The 16,453-nt window shown below is 48.2% G+C and overlaps 3 protein-coding genes across 5 annotated transcripts in view; 1 reads left to right on the top strand and 2 right to left on the bottom strand.

Moving 5' to 3' along the window:
• Positions 1–1,265: 1,265 nt before the first annotated feature.
• On the bottom strand, positions 1,266–5,339 carry SLX1A (SLX1 homolog A, structure-specific endonuclease subunit). 2 transcript variants are annotated; one of them, XM_053363611.1, is made up of 7 exons: positions 4,829–5,339; positions 4,544–4,752; positions 4,026–4,077; positions 3,579–3,899; positions 2,307–2,440; positions 2,077–2,164; positions 1,266–1,569 (listed from the first exon to the last, which is right to left on the bottom strand). In XM_053363611.1, the coding sequence occupies exons 2-7, from the start codon at positions 4,714–4,716 to the stop codon at positions 1,540–1,542; spliced, it is 798 nt and encodes a 265-aa protein (XP_053219586.1). In that variant the 5' UTR covers positions 4,717–4,752; positions 4,829–5,339; the 3' UTR covers positions 1,266–1,539. The 2 variants fall into 2 exon arrangements, with proteins under 2 accessions (XP_053219586.1, XP_053219587.1); XM_053363612.1 differs by having other exon boundaries at positions 4,544–5,339.
• Positions 5,340–6,050: 711 nt separating this feature from the next.
• On the top strand, positions 6,051–8,880 carry BOLA2B (bolA family member 2B). The gene is made up of 3 exons (XM_053363657.1): positions 6,051–6,177; positions 6,917–7,014; positions 8,591–8,880. The coding sequence occupies exons 1-3, from the start codon at positions 6,103–6,105 to the stop codon at positions 8,691–8,693; spliced, it is 276 nt and encodes a 91-aa protein (XP_053219632.1). The 5' UTR covers positions 6,051–6,102; the 3' UTR covers positions 8,694–8,880.
• A 360-nt stretch (positions 8,881–9,240) lies between these two features.
• Positions 9,241–16,453, bottom strand: part of CORO1A (coronin 1A) — a 77,976-nt gene continuing 70,763 nt past the window's right edge. For both annotated transcript variants that reach the window (XM_053363551.1, XM_053363550.1), the window contains exons 4-11: positions 16,140–16,269; positions 15,831–16,015; positions 14,381–14,500; positions 13,027–13,131; positions 12,591–12,736; positions 11,983–12,040; positions 10,996–11,211; positions 9,241–10,842 (exon numbers count right to left, since the gene is read on the bottom strand). In XM_053363551.1, coding sequence (XP_053219526.1) covers positions 10,738–10,842; positions 10,996–11,211; positions 11,983–12,040; positions 12,591–12,736; positions 13,027–13,131; positions 14,381–14,500; positions 15,831–16,015; positions 16,140–16,269 — 1,065 coding nt within the window. In that variant the 3' untranslated portion in view covers positions 9,241–10,737. The remainder of the gene's footprint in view (positions 10,843–10,995; positions 11,212–11,982; positions 12,041–12,590; positions 12,737–13,026; positions 13,132–14,380; positions 14,501–15,830; positions 16,016–16,139; positions 16,270–16,453) is intronic.

Raw genomic sequence — 16,453 nt, forward strand, 5'->3', positions numbered from 1 at the left:
TACACAAACCACTTACACAAAAAAATTCAAACATTAAAAAACCAAGACATCGGTTCTAATAAAACCTGGCAACAGTTGCTGTTGTTCCCTAAGCAGGATGCCTCTTGCTATTCAAGGCTCTCCTAGTCCTGTTCTATGAATGGTTGTGATTCCTAAAAGAGCAGATCAGAAGCACACAGATTTTTTTAAAACCATGTTGTTTATGGTGGGGGAGAAACTGAGCTTTCCTAAGTGCAATCTTGGCTCTTTTGTTTAAAAAAGCACAAAATAGACGCAGGCTTAAGCATTTGCAGATCTGTTCACATGGTCATTATGGGTAATTAAGGGTTTTTAAGTTTGTTGGGGGGCTCATTTGTACATGCTCTTGGTTCCCCATATGGGCTTTATTTTAGCCTCTTTAAGATCTAGAACTCTGATTATGCTGGGAGAAGATCACATTTTAATGGAGGACCTACTTGTTCTGAAAACACAAAGCCCATGACTTAGCGCAGATATGCAAACACATAGATGTCCAGACCAAAGCCACAGCTCTCCTCCCTGGTCATGCCAACTGCTGGGGCTAAGCCCTGGTTTGGCTTAGCATTAACAAGTGAACTCGCCCTCTATAAAGCAGCTTTCAAGAATTAGTAAACATACCCTCGATATACTTTAACAGTGAGAAGTCTCTGGCTGAACTTTCATTTCATTCACTTAGTGGCTTTAGGCATGCCACTATTCACGGAGTCCTCTCCTATGCAATATAGGGATAATACTAGCCTAAGGGGAGGAATTGTAAGTGCTTTAAACAGAGGAAGAAATTCAAGCAAATATGAAGTACAACTATTGCCTTAAGAACCTACTGTATTTTACGAATGGTCAAGAAACATGCCATTTCCTTGTTCTGTATGAGCAGCCAGTGCAATGGGCATGATAAAAAATTGTCCTAATTTTGGCCACATTCCAGGCAGTAGTTGTGAGCCAGCCAGCATAGCCAAAGGGCAGAGATGGTGGGAGCTGTATTCCAGCAACATGTGAAAGGCCACAGGTTCCCCTCCACTACTCTTCTTCGGGTGCTTTTTCTTGGTCTTCTGGCCCCAATTTGCTCTGCTCTGCCCTTTCAATGTTTTGAATGCCAGTGGCACAATTCCCACCATTGTCCCAATGCACTGGAACATCCACCCTCCGTGGTTCCCAGCCAGAAAATCCTGGAGGACGGGAGCTTTCCATTCATCTTGCAAGTCTTGATATCTCCCACCCCTGCTTTTCTTATTTCATAGACATCCTGCTGAATCCTTCAGTCCTTTTATTTAATCATTTCACCTAAGAGAATTAATTAATTCACTTGTCCGTTGCATGATTCTGGGGCTGGAAGCTTAAAAAGGCCCAGATCCAGCCGGGGGAGAAGCAAACACAAGAGCTGACCCAGGGAAGAGGAAGAGGGCATGCTGGGATTTTCAGAAGGGTCACGCAAAGTGTCAGAATTCCTGGGCACTCTTCTGCTGCCCTAAAGGACGAAAGGTCAGCCATGGACAGCTTTTGCAAAAGCACAGGACTCCTCCTTCACAACTGCAGCTCATTAGTCCAATGCTCCTGCAGCATAAAAGGAAGGAAATGGATTAACGTGCAAGGAACAACATAGCGGAGTGGAACAGGTGGGGCTTATGCCAGAGGTGATGTGGCCAAATAAAGGAGGTAGAATTTAAGCAGCATAGGCAGGAGATTAACTTGATTGGAAGGAAAGGGAGCTGGTTGGAGAAGAAAGGCTTATACGGGACAGGGATGGGGTTAAATTATGACAAGGCTGTACATCTATCTTAGGGTTTCCATACAGCTGGAATTTCCTAGACATAACCAGAATACTGCAGCCGGAAGCAGTGTCTGGGGGGAAATCGCTAAAATGCCTGGTAAAATCTGGACATATGGCAACCCATGTCAGCAGTGTCGTTCTTGACGATTTTCCTTAAAAATAGCAGACACTTTAAAATGTCCAGATTTTTAACAGCTTGAAATATGGCAACCCTAATCTATCTGCTTGAACACAATATAGTTTCCAGCACAAACGAGTCAAATATAGAAATAGTGTCTAGAGGCCTTTACCTGGGAGGAGGTGGGATCAGCTTCTAGGTTGCCGTAACAGCCTTTATGGTGACGAACCAGGTCCCCCCAGAGCACAAGATTCTTGCAGCTGGGGGAAAGGGGGACAAAGCAGGATTTTCTCAGTGTGGTAGCTGGAGCAGGATGAGGCAGGCTCAGGGCCAGCATTTCAAATTCTGTTAACCTGCTCCAACCTCTTTTAATTCTGCCAGTGCGCAGGAGGAGTTGCTTACCCCGGGCACTGCCCTTCGATTGGCAGGAAGTGAAGTGGCTCTTTCTCTAGGAAAGCCCGGGACAAACAAGTCATATGAGCAGCCATGGTGCAGCCAGGGTGGAAGCAGTGCAAGGGGATGTCATTGTCACCATCCTGCAGGGGGGAAAAGAAATCCAAAATACAGTCCTCAGCTCCTTCTAGCTTAATCCCTACTCCAATAACAGACGCAGGAGGAAACAGCACCAGTTCCTCTCTCATAAAGGCGTCCAGCAATGGCTGTGTTTCCCCCCTACTGTCAGAGGCAGGGTGCCTCTGGGTATCACCTGCAGGGAATCACCAGGGAGGAGAGTAGTGCTGCTGCACTCCTGCTTTTCGGCTTCCTAGAGGCATCTAGTTGGCCACTGTGAGAACAGGACTGGACTGCATCGACCTTCGGCTTGGTCTAGTAGGGCTTTTGCATTCTCCAACAGCCTGTGTGTCCAGACTTCCAAGTTCCTATTCCCCCAAATTCAAATCTCCCCCAGATTATTTCAAAAATCTGACAATGGACACTCATTCCATAGATCTCACCTCTCAAACCATCCAGGAATGCCGGCTTCCAGTCCTCCTTCCCTGCCCCACTCACTCCAATCCATTCTCCTGCTAAAGGAGAGGCGGGGAACCTTTTCGGCCCTGATCTTTCTCTGTCCCCCTACCCCTGCGGCCCAACTTTGACAGGTGTCAGGAGCTGGAGTCAGGGGCAGGCCAGCAAATCTGGTGTCAATGAAGTTAACTCTTTATTCAAAAAAAACCAAACAATGCAGGGCTAGTGATCACAGCAACTCTTCCCAGTAGGTCTCGCCTCAAGGAGGCAATTGTGGGGACTGAAGGTCCCTGCCTCCCCACCACTCTCTAAGGCTTTGACCGCAGGTCCTTCCCCAGGAACCTGAGGCTCCTTGGTCTTGTCTCTCTTTGCTCCACCCTCTTCATTCTTCTCCATGTTCTGGGAGACCAGAAGAAAGGGGGAGACTCCCTGGCTTCTTCAGCAGCCTCCCCACCACTCCCCTCTGCTTCTGCGTCCGGACTCCTCTCTGCCACAGCCTCTTCCTGCTCACCAAGCCTTGTTCCCTCTTCAGCTTCTGACACCTCCCAGTCTGCTCCCTCTTCTCCCTCTGACCACTCACAGTCATCGCATCACCACTCCCTGGGCTCTGAGCCTTCTTCCCTTCCCCAGCTAATGCCACTCCTCTGCATCCAGCCAGTCCATGAAGACAGGTGGGTAGGATACCAAATATGCTAGAGCCAGCATTACCTGGAATTTTTTCAGACAGATACTGCAGCGTTTTGGAGTAGCCACATTCACCTCTGAAGGTTTCACCCCCTTGGTCTTGACAGCTCGGACCTGCCCAAAGGCCACCGGCATGTGTAGCGGAGGTTCCAGGCCTGCAGGGAAGTCCCTGCAATATTCCTGCTTGAGCCAGCGAATGGTGAGGGGCAGACGGCACCAAGGAGCAGTTTGGAGCATGTGGGCTAAGACACGCAGGTGGAAGTCAAACTGACGCTCCCGCGAAGTGCGGCGAGTCACGTGAGTGAGGCGGCGGGAGGAGTGCGGATGCTGCCAAGCCCACTCAAACTGTGTGGAAGAGAGAGGAAATCAAAGGAGATTGCTTAGGTTTGTGGGGGACTAGCAGTTGTGGGGAAAGGAACCCCACTGCTAAAAAGGAAAAGGAAGGTGAGCGGAAGTTGAGAAGGGCCTTACCCGCAGAGCAGCCACATCAGAAGGGAAACCATGGATGATCAGCACCATGTCCCTGCAAGGAGAAAGGAAGGAAAATTTGATTTCCCAGCATGCACAGCCTAGAAGTCTAGTTCCCAGTATGCACTGAAGTCTCCTCAGAATGGTTGGCCTAGAAAATGGACATACCGAGATGGAAGACATAGACAGAAAAGGAAAATTTGAAAGTCATAGCTCAGTAGTGGAATATGTGCTTTACAGGCAGAAAATCCCAAGTTCAATTTCTGATATGTCGAGTTAAGGCTGGCCTGGGAAAGCCCCCCTCCTTCCACCAAGTATAAAACCCTGGAGAGGTGCGGCCAGTCTGTGGTCGACAACTACAGAGCTGGATAGGCCAAAGGTCTGACTTGGAATAACCATAGCTGTCAACTTTCCCCTGTTTTTAAGGGGCATTTCCTTATTCCAAATAGGATTCATCACAAGAAAAAGGACAAGTTGACAGCCATGGGAATAACACAGCTTCCTTGGCTGTTATGCATTACCAAGGACCACGGCCGCTCGTCTTCCAAGCCCCACCGCGTCGCTTCCCGCCATTGTGCTGATTGATGCGTCGCTCAGGATTGACAGTGAAGCCGACGTAGACTCGGCCATGGTAACGAGGGTTGGTGCAGTACAGAAGGTAGACCCCAAAGAAGTTGCACACTTCCACCACCATGGCAACCGCCGAGGGCTCAGGCACGTCCAAGGAGACCTACAAGGAAGGAGAAAGCAAGTGTTAGGCGAAGAGTCCCGCACTCTTCTAGCGGTACCTGTTGTTCCTCTCTCACCTCTGCTCTTCCTTTATTCCGACGCCTTCCTGTTTTCCACACCGCTCAGTATAGGGCTGCCGCCTCTTCTCCTGGCAGGGCTCCTTTTCAAGAGATACGTGCAGGGCCGAAATCCAGCATCACTGCCTCTCCATGGAAGGGAGACTTGGACATGTTGGGCTGCTGCTTGTCAACACAGTTCTTGGAGGAAGAACGGCCCAGCCCAGCGAGGGTTCTTTATTGCCATAGAGGAGAGAGCTGCACCTATTGAACCTCTGCCTGCCATGCAGCACTACCGGAATATAGTTCTTGCTTTAGCATTTCCCATCATGCCCTGCGCCTTTCAAACAGAGGCCCCTCCCTTTCCCATCATGCTCCGCCTGAGCCTATCCGCAGTTTCCCATCATGCCCCGCACCCCACTTTACTGTCCCCATCTCGGTCCGTTTGCTACCCGTCAAACTTCCACCTTCGGTCCGGCTAACCGTTTCTTTTGAGTTCGGCCTCGTTTGCATTCTATTGGCTGCGGCGAAGACATGCCTCGCTCACGTGAGCAACCTCCCGCGAGAGGAGCGGGTGACGTCACGGGGCGCGCACGGAGCATAGACTTATTAAGAAAATCTATTAAGAGGTCTAATCGGAACTAGTGTCGAAGAGTAGCCGAAAACATTTTTTTAAAGTCCATAATTCTACCTAAAGGCGCTTTCTCGTAACGTAGTTTTTCTTCAATTTCATCTTTAAGCTGTTTAACAGGGTTGCACTGAGATATATCTTGGTTTACATTTGAGAATATGGCTTGCAACAATGACAAAAAACAATAAACACTCAGATCAACGTTTCTGAATATTTGAACGTGGCGGTGTCAAACATGGAGGCGGTTTTATATGTCTCTAGTTTATATTCCTCTGCACATCTACACAGAAGTAAGCCCCAATTAGTTCAATGCGTCTGAGTCACAGGCATAGGATTGCAGCCTAAACCTGCGATAGGCTCAGGGTGATGTCACTCTATTCCTTATTTCTTCTCTTTGGTAAAGTAATGATAATGATAATGATATCGATATATACTTCAGAAGAGAAAGTTAATTCAATTTTCCCCCAAAAGACTGCGGCGGTGGGCCAGCTCTACTTTATTCTTTCTCTACGGTAAGATAAATTACGCGGAAGTGATGCAGGCACGCACGACTTTAGGTCGACGTGATTGGTTAGAGGAGACCAGGGGCGGATGTGGCGTATGCCATAGGCGGAAGTGGGGCGTGTGGGGGTTCTCTTTCATCTCGGGCGCTTCCCTGGGCAGGATGGAGGCGTCTGGCGCTCTCAGCGTGGAGGCCTTGCGGGAGCGGCTGCTCCAGGGGCTCGAGGCCGAGCATGTGGTAAGCGGGGCAGCCCCCCAGGGACCTTTGACCCTCCCCTCTTTCTCTGAAAAAGAAGCCGCCGCTTCCTTTGTTGGAATAGCCATTCTGTCTCCTTTCCCTGCGGGGATCCTGGGCGCTCTTTATTCTCCCAGCGCCAGCCTGGTCCGGGTTTGCTCGGAAGGAAGGGCTGCTGTGTGTAGTGAGCTTACTCGGAGGAAAGTGTGCACAGAAATATAGCCTCACATTAGTTAGGTGTCAGCTGCAAATCTTGGCAATTAAGATTTTGGGATCTCAACTGAGGAGTGCAAGGAAAGAGATTAAGTAATGCATCTGATAGATATTAAATTTTGTCTAAAATGAGATCAAACCAGAATGACTGTCACCTATATTCTAGGACCCGTGGGACGCCTTTTAGCATTGCCGTAAGCGTGTCTGCTATTCCTAAGTGTTTTCCACTGAGCTTGCTGGGGTTTGCTTTCTATAAGTGTACCTAGGATTGCAGCCTTGACCAGCTTTGGGTGGTTCTGTAGTTAGATTAAGAGAAGTGGGTGTACCCTTCTTAGTAGGGAGTGGACTCACTGTTGTATGCCTTGGTACGCATTATGCACACACCTTGGTACTTGGCTTGGCTTGCTTTGTATTTTCACTACACGCAGGTACCTTACCCTGAAATGAATTTGCAAGGGGAGGGGTGGCCTGTGTTGAATCCTCTTCTAAACTCTGTATAATCAACCTTTTCCTCATCCCAATACACAAGGAGGTGGAAGACACAACCCCTGGACGCTGTGCCACAAGCTTCAAAGTCCTGGTAGTTTCCCCACGATTCCGAGGAAAAGCCCTGTTGCAGCGGCATCGGTAAGTAGGGAGAGGATGAGTTAGCATAGCTAGGGGGACTCTCTTCTCCTCTCACTGGTTGGCAGTGTCTCTTTAAAGACTCAGATTCTTGAGTCAAAAGACTCCCAAATAAAGTATTCCTTGTATCTCTCACCCGCTCTTGTCAGTGCTACAGCTTCATGTGCTGTTCCTTACCCAGCAACTTCTCCCTTCCATGATTGTTTTGTTCTTGCATTTACTTACATTTCTATCCCACCATTGCTACAGGGACCTCAAGGTGGATCACATGCCCCCTGCCTGATTTTACCTTCACAACAACCATGTGAAGGAGGGTTAGGCTGAGAATGACTGGCCCAAGGTCATTCCGTGAACTTCATTGCACAACAGATGTTTGAATCTGGGTCTTATCCTAGTCCAGTGATGGACAAACTTGGCCCTCCAGCTGTTTTTGGACTACAACTCCCATCATCCCTAGCTAACAGAACTAGTGGTCAGGGATGATGGGAATTGTAGTCCCAAAACAACTGGAGGGCCAAGTTTGGCCATCACTGTCCTAGTCCAACACTCTTAGCTCTTACACCGGGCTCATTACACCCTTGCCTACATCACTTAACACACTGCACTTTAACAAAATTCCATTGCGTTCACAATGAATTGTGTATATCTCAAAAACACACTCACTGACATTTTCCGTATCCTTGGAATTTATTAAATTGATGTTCTGATTTTTCATTAATGTGATCAAAGTGGCTAAATCAAAGCTGCCTAAGGTTTAATTACGTTAAACCAAATAGCACTTTATAAATATGCAAGACTCGGGAAATGTTTTACAAACTTTGTCCATAAAAACATGGTCAGTGATTATTTTCTGGAAAACTTGGAATCAATAAAATGCCTTAAATAGAGGGGGCTCATATCTGTAGTTAGCTATTTGACTTGTATTTAATAAACAAAACTAAATATGCATGTCATGTTAGGCTTACATGCGGTATAATTGTCTCTTCCAAAAGCACTTAAACTTAAATGATTGTGTGTATTATAGATCCCCACCCCCAGTGTTGCTTGAATGTTTTATTCAAACAGACTGAAAGCTTTACTTGTAAATTTTATTTATTGGAGTACTTGTAAATGTTCAGACATAACAATTCAATAGCATAGACCTCCCTTACATTGTTTAAATTTTAGGGGTGGGGGAAATGAAGGCACTGAAAACTAACATACTAACAGCCCAAAGTGCTGCGTATTAGATACAGATGTTTCATTGTATAGTGGTATGAAAAAGTTAATTATGACTTTGAAGCCAACCAATTTGACTGGTATTGTACGGATTCCCCATGTTACTAATCACATCTGCAGCCATTCATTTTTGGAAACGTCAAAAATTTTCACAGAGAAGAGTGGTGAAACAGTTTCCGCACCACACCATTGACTTCTTGAATTAATCGGTTTGACTGTGTGCGTTAGAAGTTGTTGCTGGTAGCTAAAAATGGCCAGAGTGGTATTTTAAAAACTTACATTACTGACTAAGATGCAGTCTAAAAGCAAGAATGCCCTTGGCTTTTTGCCCATTTCCATCTCCTCTCCCCACCTTCCCTAGGCTGGTCAATGAAGTCTTAGTGGAGGAGTTGAAGCACATTCACGCCTTTGAGCAGAGAACACTAACGCCAGAGCAATGGGCGAAAGAACAAGAAGCTAAGTGAGAGAGGAGCTCCTCTGCCCTGGGAAAGAAGGCGGCGGCAGCCCAGAGACCAAAACAAACCCCCAAGGGAAAGGGAGAGGCAGCTGTGAAGCAAACATATGCAGGCGTGGGACCCACCCAGGTCTGTCCAGTGGGAAGACTAGGAGGACTTGGAAGAGCATGTAGCAGAAAATAAAACGTAAAACCAGTTTCCTTGTGTGTTATAGTAATCATTCCTACCTGTTGGACTCTGCTCTGAGCATCTCTGAAGCCAAATTCTCTAAACAAGGATAGGGAACCTGTGACCCTCCAGGTGTTGCTGGATTACAGATCCCATCATCCCTGGCCATTGGACATTCTGGCAGGAGCTGCTGGGAGTTGGAGTTCAGCAACATGGAGGCTCATAGATTTTTCCACTCCCTCTTTGACAATACCTTCCTATCCTGCGTGTTTCAGATTTTTTTGGGGGGGGGGCAAAGGGAATGGGGCACTAAGTAATTTTTTCCCTTTATCTATAGGTGAAAAGGTTCCAGCTACATTTTTTAGCACGTGTGCAAACTAACACTTTGTTTTTGTTGGTAGGAGATCATTGCTTGATCTCTTCTCTTTCTCTCCCACCCCCCTGCCATTGATTGTTAAAAGAAGTCTTGGCCCTTAAAGAAGCGGTAAATGAGGTGGGATTGTTCTTGCAAATATAGAGTCAGATTTTAAAGTCCCAAGAGATAGAAGGGACCTCAAGGGTCATCTAGTCCAACCCCCTGCAATGCAGGAATCTTTTGCTCAACGTGGGGCTCAAACTCACAGCCCTGAGATTAAGAGTCTCATACTCTACTGACTGAGCTAGAGAGACAGAGAGAGGAGGGCAGCTGGGTGTAAAACAGTGGTTCCCAAACTTTCCCGACCACTTGAAAATTGCTGAGGCTCTTGGTGGACCACTTAACGAAATCTCCACCTGTTGTAGCAATTGTAATGTGTTGTGCTAGGAACTGCAGTTTGGGAACCCCTCTTATGCTGCCCTCTAGTGGTTAAACAGAACAACTGTAGAATTACGGCTTGGTGTGACTGGCTACTGTATGTACTCCTATGACAAAAAATGGGAATAGTAGGGTTTTGAGTGTGTTTGCTGTCCTCTGGGTGCTTAAAAGATGAGCTTGTATTATCTGATTGCATTCTGGACTGAGGGGACGGGGAGGTCAGGCCACTTGGTATTATTAATTTCTAGCCCACCTTTCTGGAGGAGGTCTCTGTGATGTTTAAGAAGAGGTTAAAAATAAGTACTAGGCAAACCCCACTAGTACTGCCACACAATATAAGAAAACTTGATTGATCGTCGTGAGTTTTGACTAATATTCATATAAACTTGCATATGACAATACTTCTAAAGAAACAAGCGTACTTTATTAGGTAATGCACACTTGGGGTTGTTGCAGCATACATCTTAAAAAGATATTTCCCTTCTCACACGTAGGAGGGGAATGTGTCTTCTAAGAGAGCCCTTGCTACCTGCTTTTTAAAAAGAAGTACTTACTCACCCCACCCTCTGCAAGTTGCTGGCCGATAGACATGTGCCCCGGCCTAGTTAACCAAAATGTTCAACTGATTGTCAGTGAAACATTGCAGCCCTGGTTAAAACGTGAGACAAACCACTGCAGGAAGATGGTCCTACAGCACTTCTACAAAAATCCTGATGGTGGGTAAAGTTTTCTGAGAGGAGGCAGCAGCATGGAGGCGGTGCCATGCATCTAAACTGGGAGCTGGGAGGCAATGCGGAGGAGGACGCCAGCAGGTCGTGGGGCAGAGAGGCGACTGGCGTGCAAGAACTTGGCAAGAGGGTGAGCTTAGTGCTGCCCAAGGCAGCAGGTGGAACCTGGCTAGCCAAAAGCAAAGCCCGTTTGGAGCTGGCAGGCTGACTTTCTGCCCTGAGTTTGGGGGTGGGTGGTGCTTAATAATGCCCTGAGGATCCACCCATTTAAAAAACTGAAGGGTTTAAAAAAGACCAATGAAACAAAGTCCAGTATGACCGATGGAGAACAGCTATTGGTTGGGTGGCAGTTGAAGGGCGGGTGCTATTTCTTCACAATCTGCTCCAGCTCTGAGATGCGCCGTTCCTGTTCTGAGACAGTGGCTTGAAGCCGCTTCAGGTCCTCCGAGAGCTGCTCCAGAGCTGGACTCTGTGGGAAAACACAAGGCAAGCTTCAGTTCTGACCCACAGCAACCGGTTCTTCCAGCTCTGACTCGGTCCCTTATTCTGATGCCCCTCGGACCCAGACCCACTGGCCCAGTTCTGGTGGTGGCCCAGATCTTGGGCTCTCTCCCCTTCTTACCCCTGGCGCTGTCCCTTCGTGGGAATGCTGGCTTCTTTTGGGCCCTTGGAGGAGGGTCTGGTTGACCTTGAACTCTCTGGTCTTCTGGGGCGTGTAGCCGTCCTTGAGGGAGATGAGAATGGGGCTGGCGTTCTTCCCCGACAGCCACTCTTGGGAGGTCAGGGCAGCATCTGGGCCAGCTGTGTCAGGATACAGGTCCTCTTGGAACAAGTCTGACTGCAGAGAAGGCAGAAGAAGAAGAGTTTGGATTTAATGTCCTGCTTTATCACTACCCGAAGGAGTCTCAAAGTGGCTAACATTCTCCTTTCCCTTCCTCCCCCACAACACTCTGTGAGGTGAGTGGGGCTGAGAGACTTCAGAGAAGTGTGACTGGCCCAAGGTCACCCAGCAGCTGCATGTGGAGGAGCGGGGAAGCGAACCCGGTTCCCCAGATTACGAGTCCACCGCTCTTAACCACTACACCACACACTGGCTCTCCAAGACACAGGCTGAACAGAAGGGGCAGATAGATCTAAAAGAGACCTCCCACTCTGTTATTGGGGAAAGAGAGCAGCAGTTCCTCTCCCTCAGGGGAACTCCGCCTAGGCCTCTCTCTCCACCCTTCTGTCAAGGATTTCCTGAAAAAGTCCCTCCAAATTTCATTTATTTTTATTTATTCCATGCCATTTACATACCGCTTGAAAGAAAAGGAAAAACCCCCAAGTGGTTTATGAAAAGTTGAGAACAACAAATCCAAACTCAAATGTCAAGAGGGTAAAATGGATGCCTCAATTACATAGAACAAGGCTAGAGAATTACTTAGGGGCCACATTCCCTTCTGGGAAGCCTTTGAGGAGCCACATGCTAGAGGTGGGAGGGGCCAGAGACAAAAGTGGGTGGAGCAAGAAATGCAAATTTTGCCTTTAAACAGAAGTTGAGTTTCTGCAAAGACACACTGTGGATCTCCCCATCCTCCACGATTTACAGAACCCGGGAATCTCAGCTTACCTTCCGAGGCACAGTCATTGCAATGGGTTCACATTTCCTCTCGTGGAGCTTGTAAAACCTGGGAGAGGCAAGAAACACTTCTAGTAAGGATAAGCCTTGGAGGGGAGGGAGACGAATGCCCCTAAACGAAAGCCAAAGAATCCTAGATGTTTTGTTTTTGCCTCGATCAGGGAGGCAGGGCAGTGCAGTGGTTAGAGAAGCATTGACCCAACATGGAACTGGCTTGGCTGATGGGAGTTGTAGTCCTAAACATCTGGAGGGAGGGTGGATTGGTGTTTCAGACCAGGACTAGCAAAATGGGGGTTCAAATCCCCACCCAACTATGAAGCTCACTGGGCCAGTTACTATTTCTTAGCCCAGGAATGGATAACCTGTGTCCCTGTGGATGTTGCTGGACTCCAGCTCCCATCAGCCCCAAGCCAGCATGGCCGATGGTCAGGGGTGATGGGAGTTGCAGTCCATCAACAAATAGAAGCCAACGGAGCAGCTAAGTTTACCTGGCAGGTGTGTTGGGAGGATAAATTGAGGCAGGAGGAAAGGGACCGGGAATGCCCTCCTTTAGGTGTGGGGTGGGAAGGGGAAGAAACACAAACGCGTTCACAAAATACCTGGCAATCTCGCATTTGCTGACATCCAAGCCTCGCTTGGGCATCCAGCCTCCTCCTCGCTGCGACTCCTTGGAGGTGAACATGGATAAGTAGTGCACAAAGGGCGCCTCTCCCGTGAGCTCAAAGTAACGGATGCTGCTGTCTCCCTGCAACAACGCAGGTAAATACGAGGGTTTGATTCCAGAGCTTTCCCAACTGTAAACCCCCTCTTCCTCCCTGTGAGCTGAGATGCCCTTCTAACAATTCCAGTGAAGGATGCGAAGTTCTGCCCTCTCTTCAGAAGAAGTTTCTGTTCCCCTCGTCCTCTCTTGAAATGTCAGTTTCAAGCTCTCCCCTGCTCTCTTCCCTCAGAACACCACAACCCCCTCGATTAGCATCACAGAAACTCCGGAGTTCTGCTTCTACACACCGTCAGCCCCATCCATCCAGAACTCACCTTGCCGGTCAGGTAAACCACGTTGGTGTCTGGATCATAGTAAGGCAGAAGGACTCCGCTGCTTGTGTCTAGCTCCTGGAGGGTTAATGGCTCCTCAGGTTTCCTCTGCAGAGTAAAAGTGAGAAAGCAAGTTAAATTTAAGTGGGTGGGACCAAGAGTCCAAGGAGGAAGAGAGACTAGAAATCCCAAGTTGAAGGCAATTCTGCTTATGCAGGAGAAGCATATATTCTCATGTGGTTGGTATCCCCATCGCAGGAAGAAGGGGTTCTCGAACCACAAAACATGGGGTTTTATCCAGCAAGGCTCTACTCACTGAGATTAAGGAACATAAGTTAGCCACGTGTATTGACTTCGGTAGGCCTACACTGAGGAGGACTAGATTGGAGATGACCCCTGGTTGCAGGCTCATAGCACAGTAGCCACGAGACTCGGGGCTTTTTCCCAGCCAGAACTCAGTTCCAGCACCTCTCAGGTTGGTGCCACTGCCATTATAAGAGAATAAGCATTCATGGTGAGTTCTGGCACCTCTTTTTCCAGAAAAATAGCACTGAAAAGATTGAACTCTGAATTAGGAGACCACATCTCCAGCAGAAGAAGGTGGTTTTAGGTGAGGAGCCTCAGTACCAACACCCAGTCTGTAATGTGGGCATAACAGCTGGTTTGTTTTACAGAGATTTTTGTCAGAACCGCTGATAAAATTAAGGGGAACCACATGCTTTATGAGCCAACAAAAGTGTAAAATAAATGCTACGTTATTCAAAAATATTGTTCAAAAACAAGTTAATGAGCACTAACTAGAGTACCTGTGATAACGCACGCTATTCCCCCAATCGTGTGTGTGTGTGTGTGTGTGTGTGTGTGCGCTAATTTGTCACTGCATCTGTGGGGACTGACTTCAACGAAAGCTTAAAGGCCGTTAGAGGCCTTTAAGGTGCCACAAAACACCTCGTCGTTTTCACTGCAACAAACCCCCCCTCCACCCCTTTTCTTCCTAATGTCTCAAAAAATGAAACTGATTTGTAAAAATGTTACATGGAAAAAATACATGGAAAAAAGACATTACACATACTTCTGTAAAACAAGAAAATATTTTAAAAAACAAAAACAAAACAAACCAACATGCCTACTACTCTTTTGGAATCTGAAACGTGTACTACTTGTCTTTCAAAAGGTTTTCTTTCTTTAATTATGTAGAGGAGGAGGACGGCACAGGTGGCCGTGTAATGCCCCAACAATATATATCCTTTTATTAGCAAGCCTCGCTTGAAGTAGAGGTGGGTTCCCCCTTCTCCATTACGGCAACGAAAGATATACATCCTGACAATCGGAGAGGACAGCCCTCCTTTCTTCTCACCAGGTCCCACAGCGCCACTTGACGCTCACTCATGCGGCTGAAGCCCGTTGTGAAGAGCTTTCCATCGTTGACAGTAATCGCCCGGACAGGACGTGAGCCCTCGTGGGGGCGGGGCAGCTCCTGTGGTGGGAAGAGGAGGCAGGAGGAAGCATCAGGTACAGCTAACACTTTAGCCACACCTATTCCAGGTAGGCTCCGCCCACATCTATAAAGTGCCGCTCGCTAGGGAGACAGGTTCCATTTCCTCCCCACCAGGCCTGATGCTCACAGCTTTACAGATTCAGGACTCTCCAGTTAAATGGGTTGGCACCAGATACCCGATGAAGCATCTCTCCCTGTTTAATCAGTTTATGGCTGTGGAAGATGTTGCAACAGCCGCAATCTGAGATTGTTTCCCCCCCCCCCCTTAAAGCACGAGGCAGAGTCGTGGGTGATGTTTCTATAGGTGGCCAATAAGCTTTGACAAAGTGGAGCCTTTGACAAGATGTTGCCACTGGCTTCTAGACCCTCCATCCCATCCCAGGTTGTGGCCAGTCAACATTCCGTGCCCACTGAGCATGCTCAGTCCTAATTACAAGACCTGGGACAGGGGAGTCTTTTGGATGTATTTCCGTAAAAGTGGTTTTTTTTTGTACTTCTGCAAACATCCCCCCCCCCACTACTGCAAGCTCCCTCTTATGCATGGGTGGTACTGTTGGAGTGGCATTGGAAAATCAAGATCACTGTAAGTATTATATATGATATTACAGGGGGTTAGACTAGTATTGATTTACCGTATTGGCCTGAATATAAGCCTCACTTTTCCCCCAAATTCTGACCATGAAAAGTTAAAGTGCGGCTTAAATTCGCAACCTTACAAAAATTGGCTTTTATGATATCGCTGCTGAAACAGACATACGGTAAAACGGAACAGGTGTGAGTGCCTTTGAAATTTTAAGGGAACAGCTTATATTTGGGCCAATACGGTATTATTATTTAGCTTGTATCGACTGTATATGTTATCACTTCTTTTTGGAAAATTCAATAAAAAGCTGTTAATAACAAAAAAAAACCCCGTATTCTGTGTGGGAGTTAAGAATGAAGCCTGCATATAAGCCAGGCTTCCTCAAACTCGTCCCTCCAGATGTTTTGAGACTACAACTCCCATCATCCCTGACCACTGGTCCTTCTAGCTAGGGATCATGGGAGGCCAAAAACATCTGGAGGGCCGAGTGTGAGGAAGCCTGATATAAGCTGTGGGACCTCTGATTCCCAGATCAAGCAACAGGGGGCAGCTAACTTCATCTGGCCCTGCCTTGTGGGATTCCGCTCTTGGCAGATCAAATGCTGGGATGGAGGGACCCTTTAGCTTGGCTTAGCGAATTATTCACTTGGTCTTGTATACTGATCTAGATTTGCCCCTTCTGCTGCCACAGGACACAGACTTCCCCAGCTTGCAGCTCCTACTTACGTTGGCAACGGTGCCTCCCGCTCGCGGGTCAAACACCCGAACGCGTTTGTCCCGGCAGGCTGTGCACAGCAGCGACCCGTCCTGGTTCCAGGCCGCGCTGTAGATGGCGTCTGGGTGCATCTCGTCCATGGAGAGGGCCGCCTGCCCGACCCCCACGTCCCAGACCGTCACTGCATTGTCACAGCCTGCAAAAGAGAGCAAGGCCATCGATAACAAAGGACTGGCAATGGAGGGGAGAGAGGGTTGCGGGCCAGCCAGATTGTGAGTGCGGCGCCTCTGTGAGCCCGCCGCGCACCTGCCGCTCGTTACCTGCGCTCAGCAGGAGGTTCTGCGCCGTCGGGTGCCACGTGACAATCCCCACCCGCTTGGAGTGGCCTTCGAGGGTCACCAGAGGATCGCTCAAGGACCTCACGAGGCCGGCTTCAGGCACTGCCCAGACCTGAAAGCAAGGCACCAAAGAGAATGGAGGATATCGGGAGCAAGAGGCAGCCCCCTTCCTCGCTCCCAGCCATGCCTAGCCCATACCTGTATCCCCTCCATGTTTGCCCATCTGCAGGGGCAGCCAGACCCATAAGTAAACCAGGAAATTGCCAGTTGGGGGCTATATGTTTGCCAGTGTGTAT

This window comes from Podarcis raffonei, chromosome 13 (genome assembly GCF_027172205.1).
Source record: "Podarcis raffonei isolate rPodRaf1 chromosome 13, rPodRaf1.pri, whole genome shotgun sequence".
In the NCBI taxonomy this organism is placed as follows: domain Eukaryota; kingdom Metazoa; phylum Chordata; class Lepidosauria; order Squamata; family Lacertidae; genus Podarcis; species Podarcis raffonei.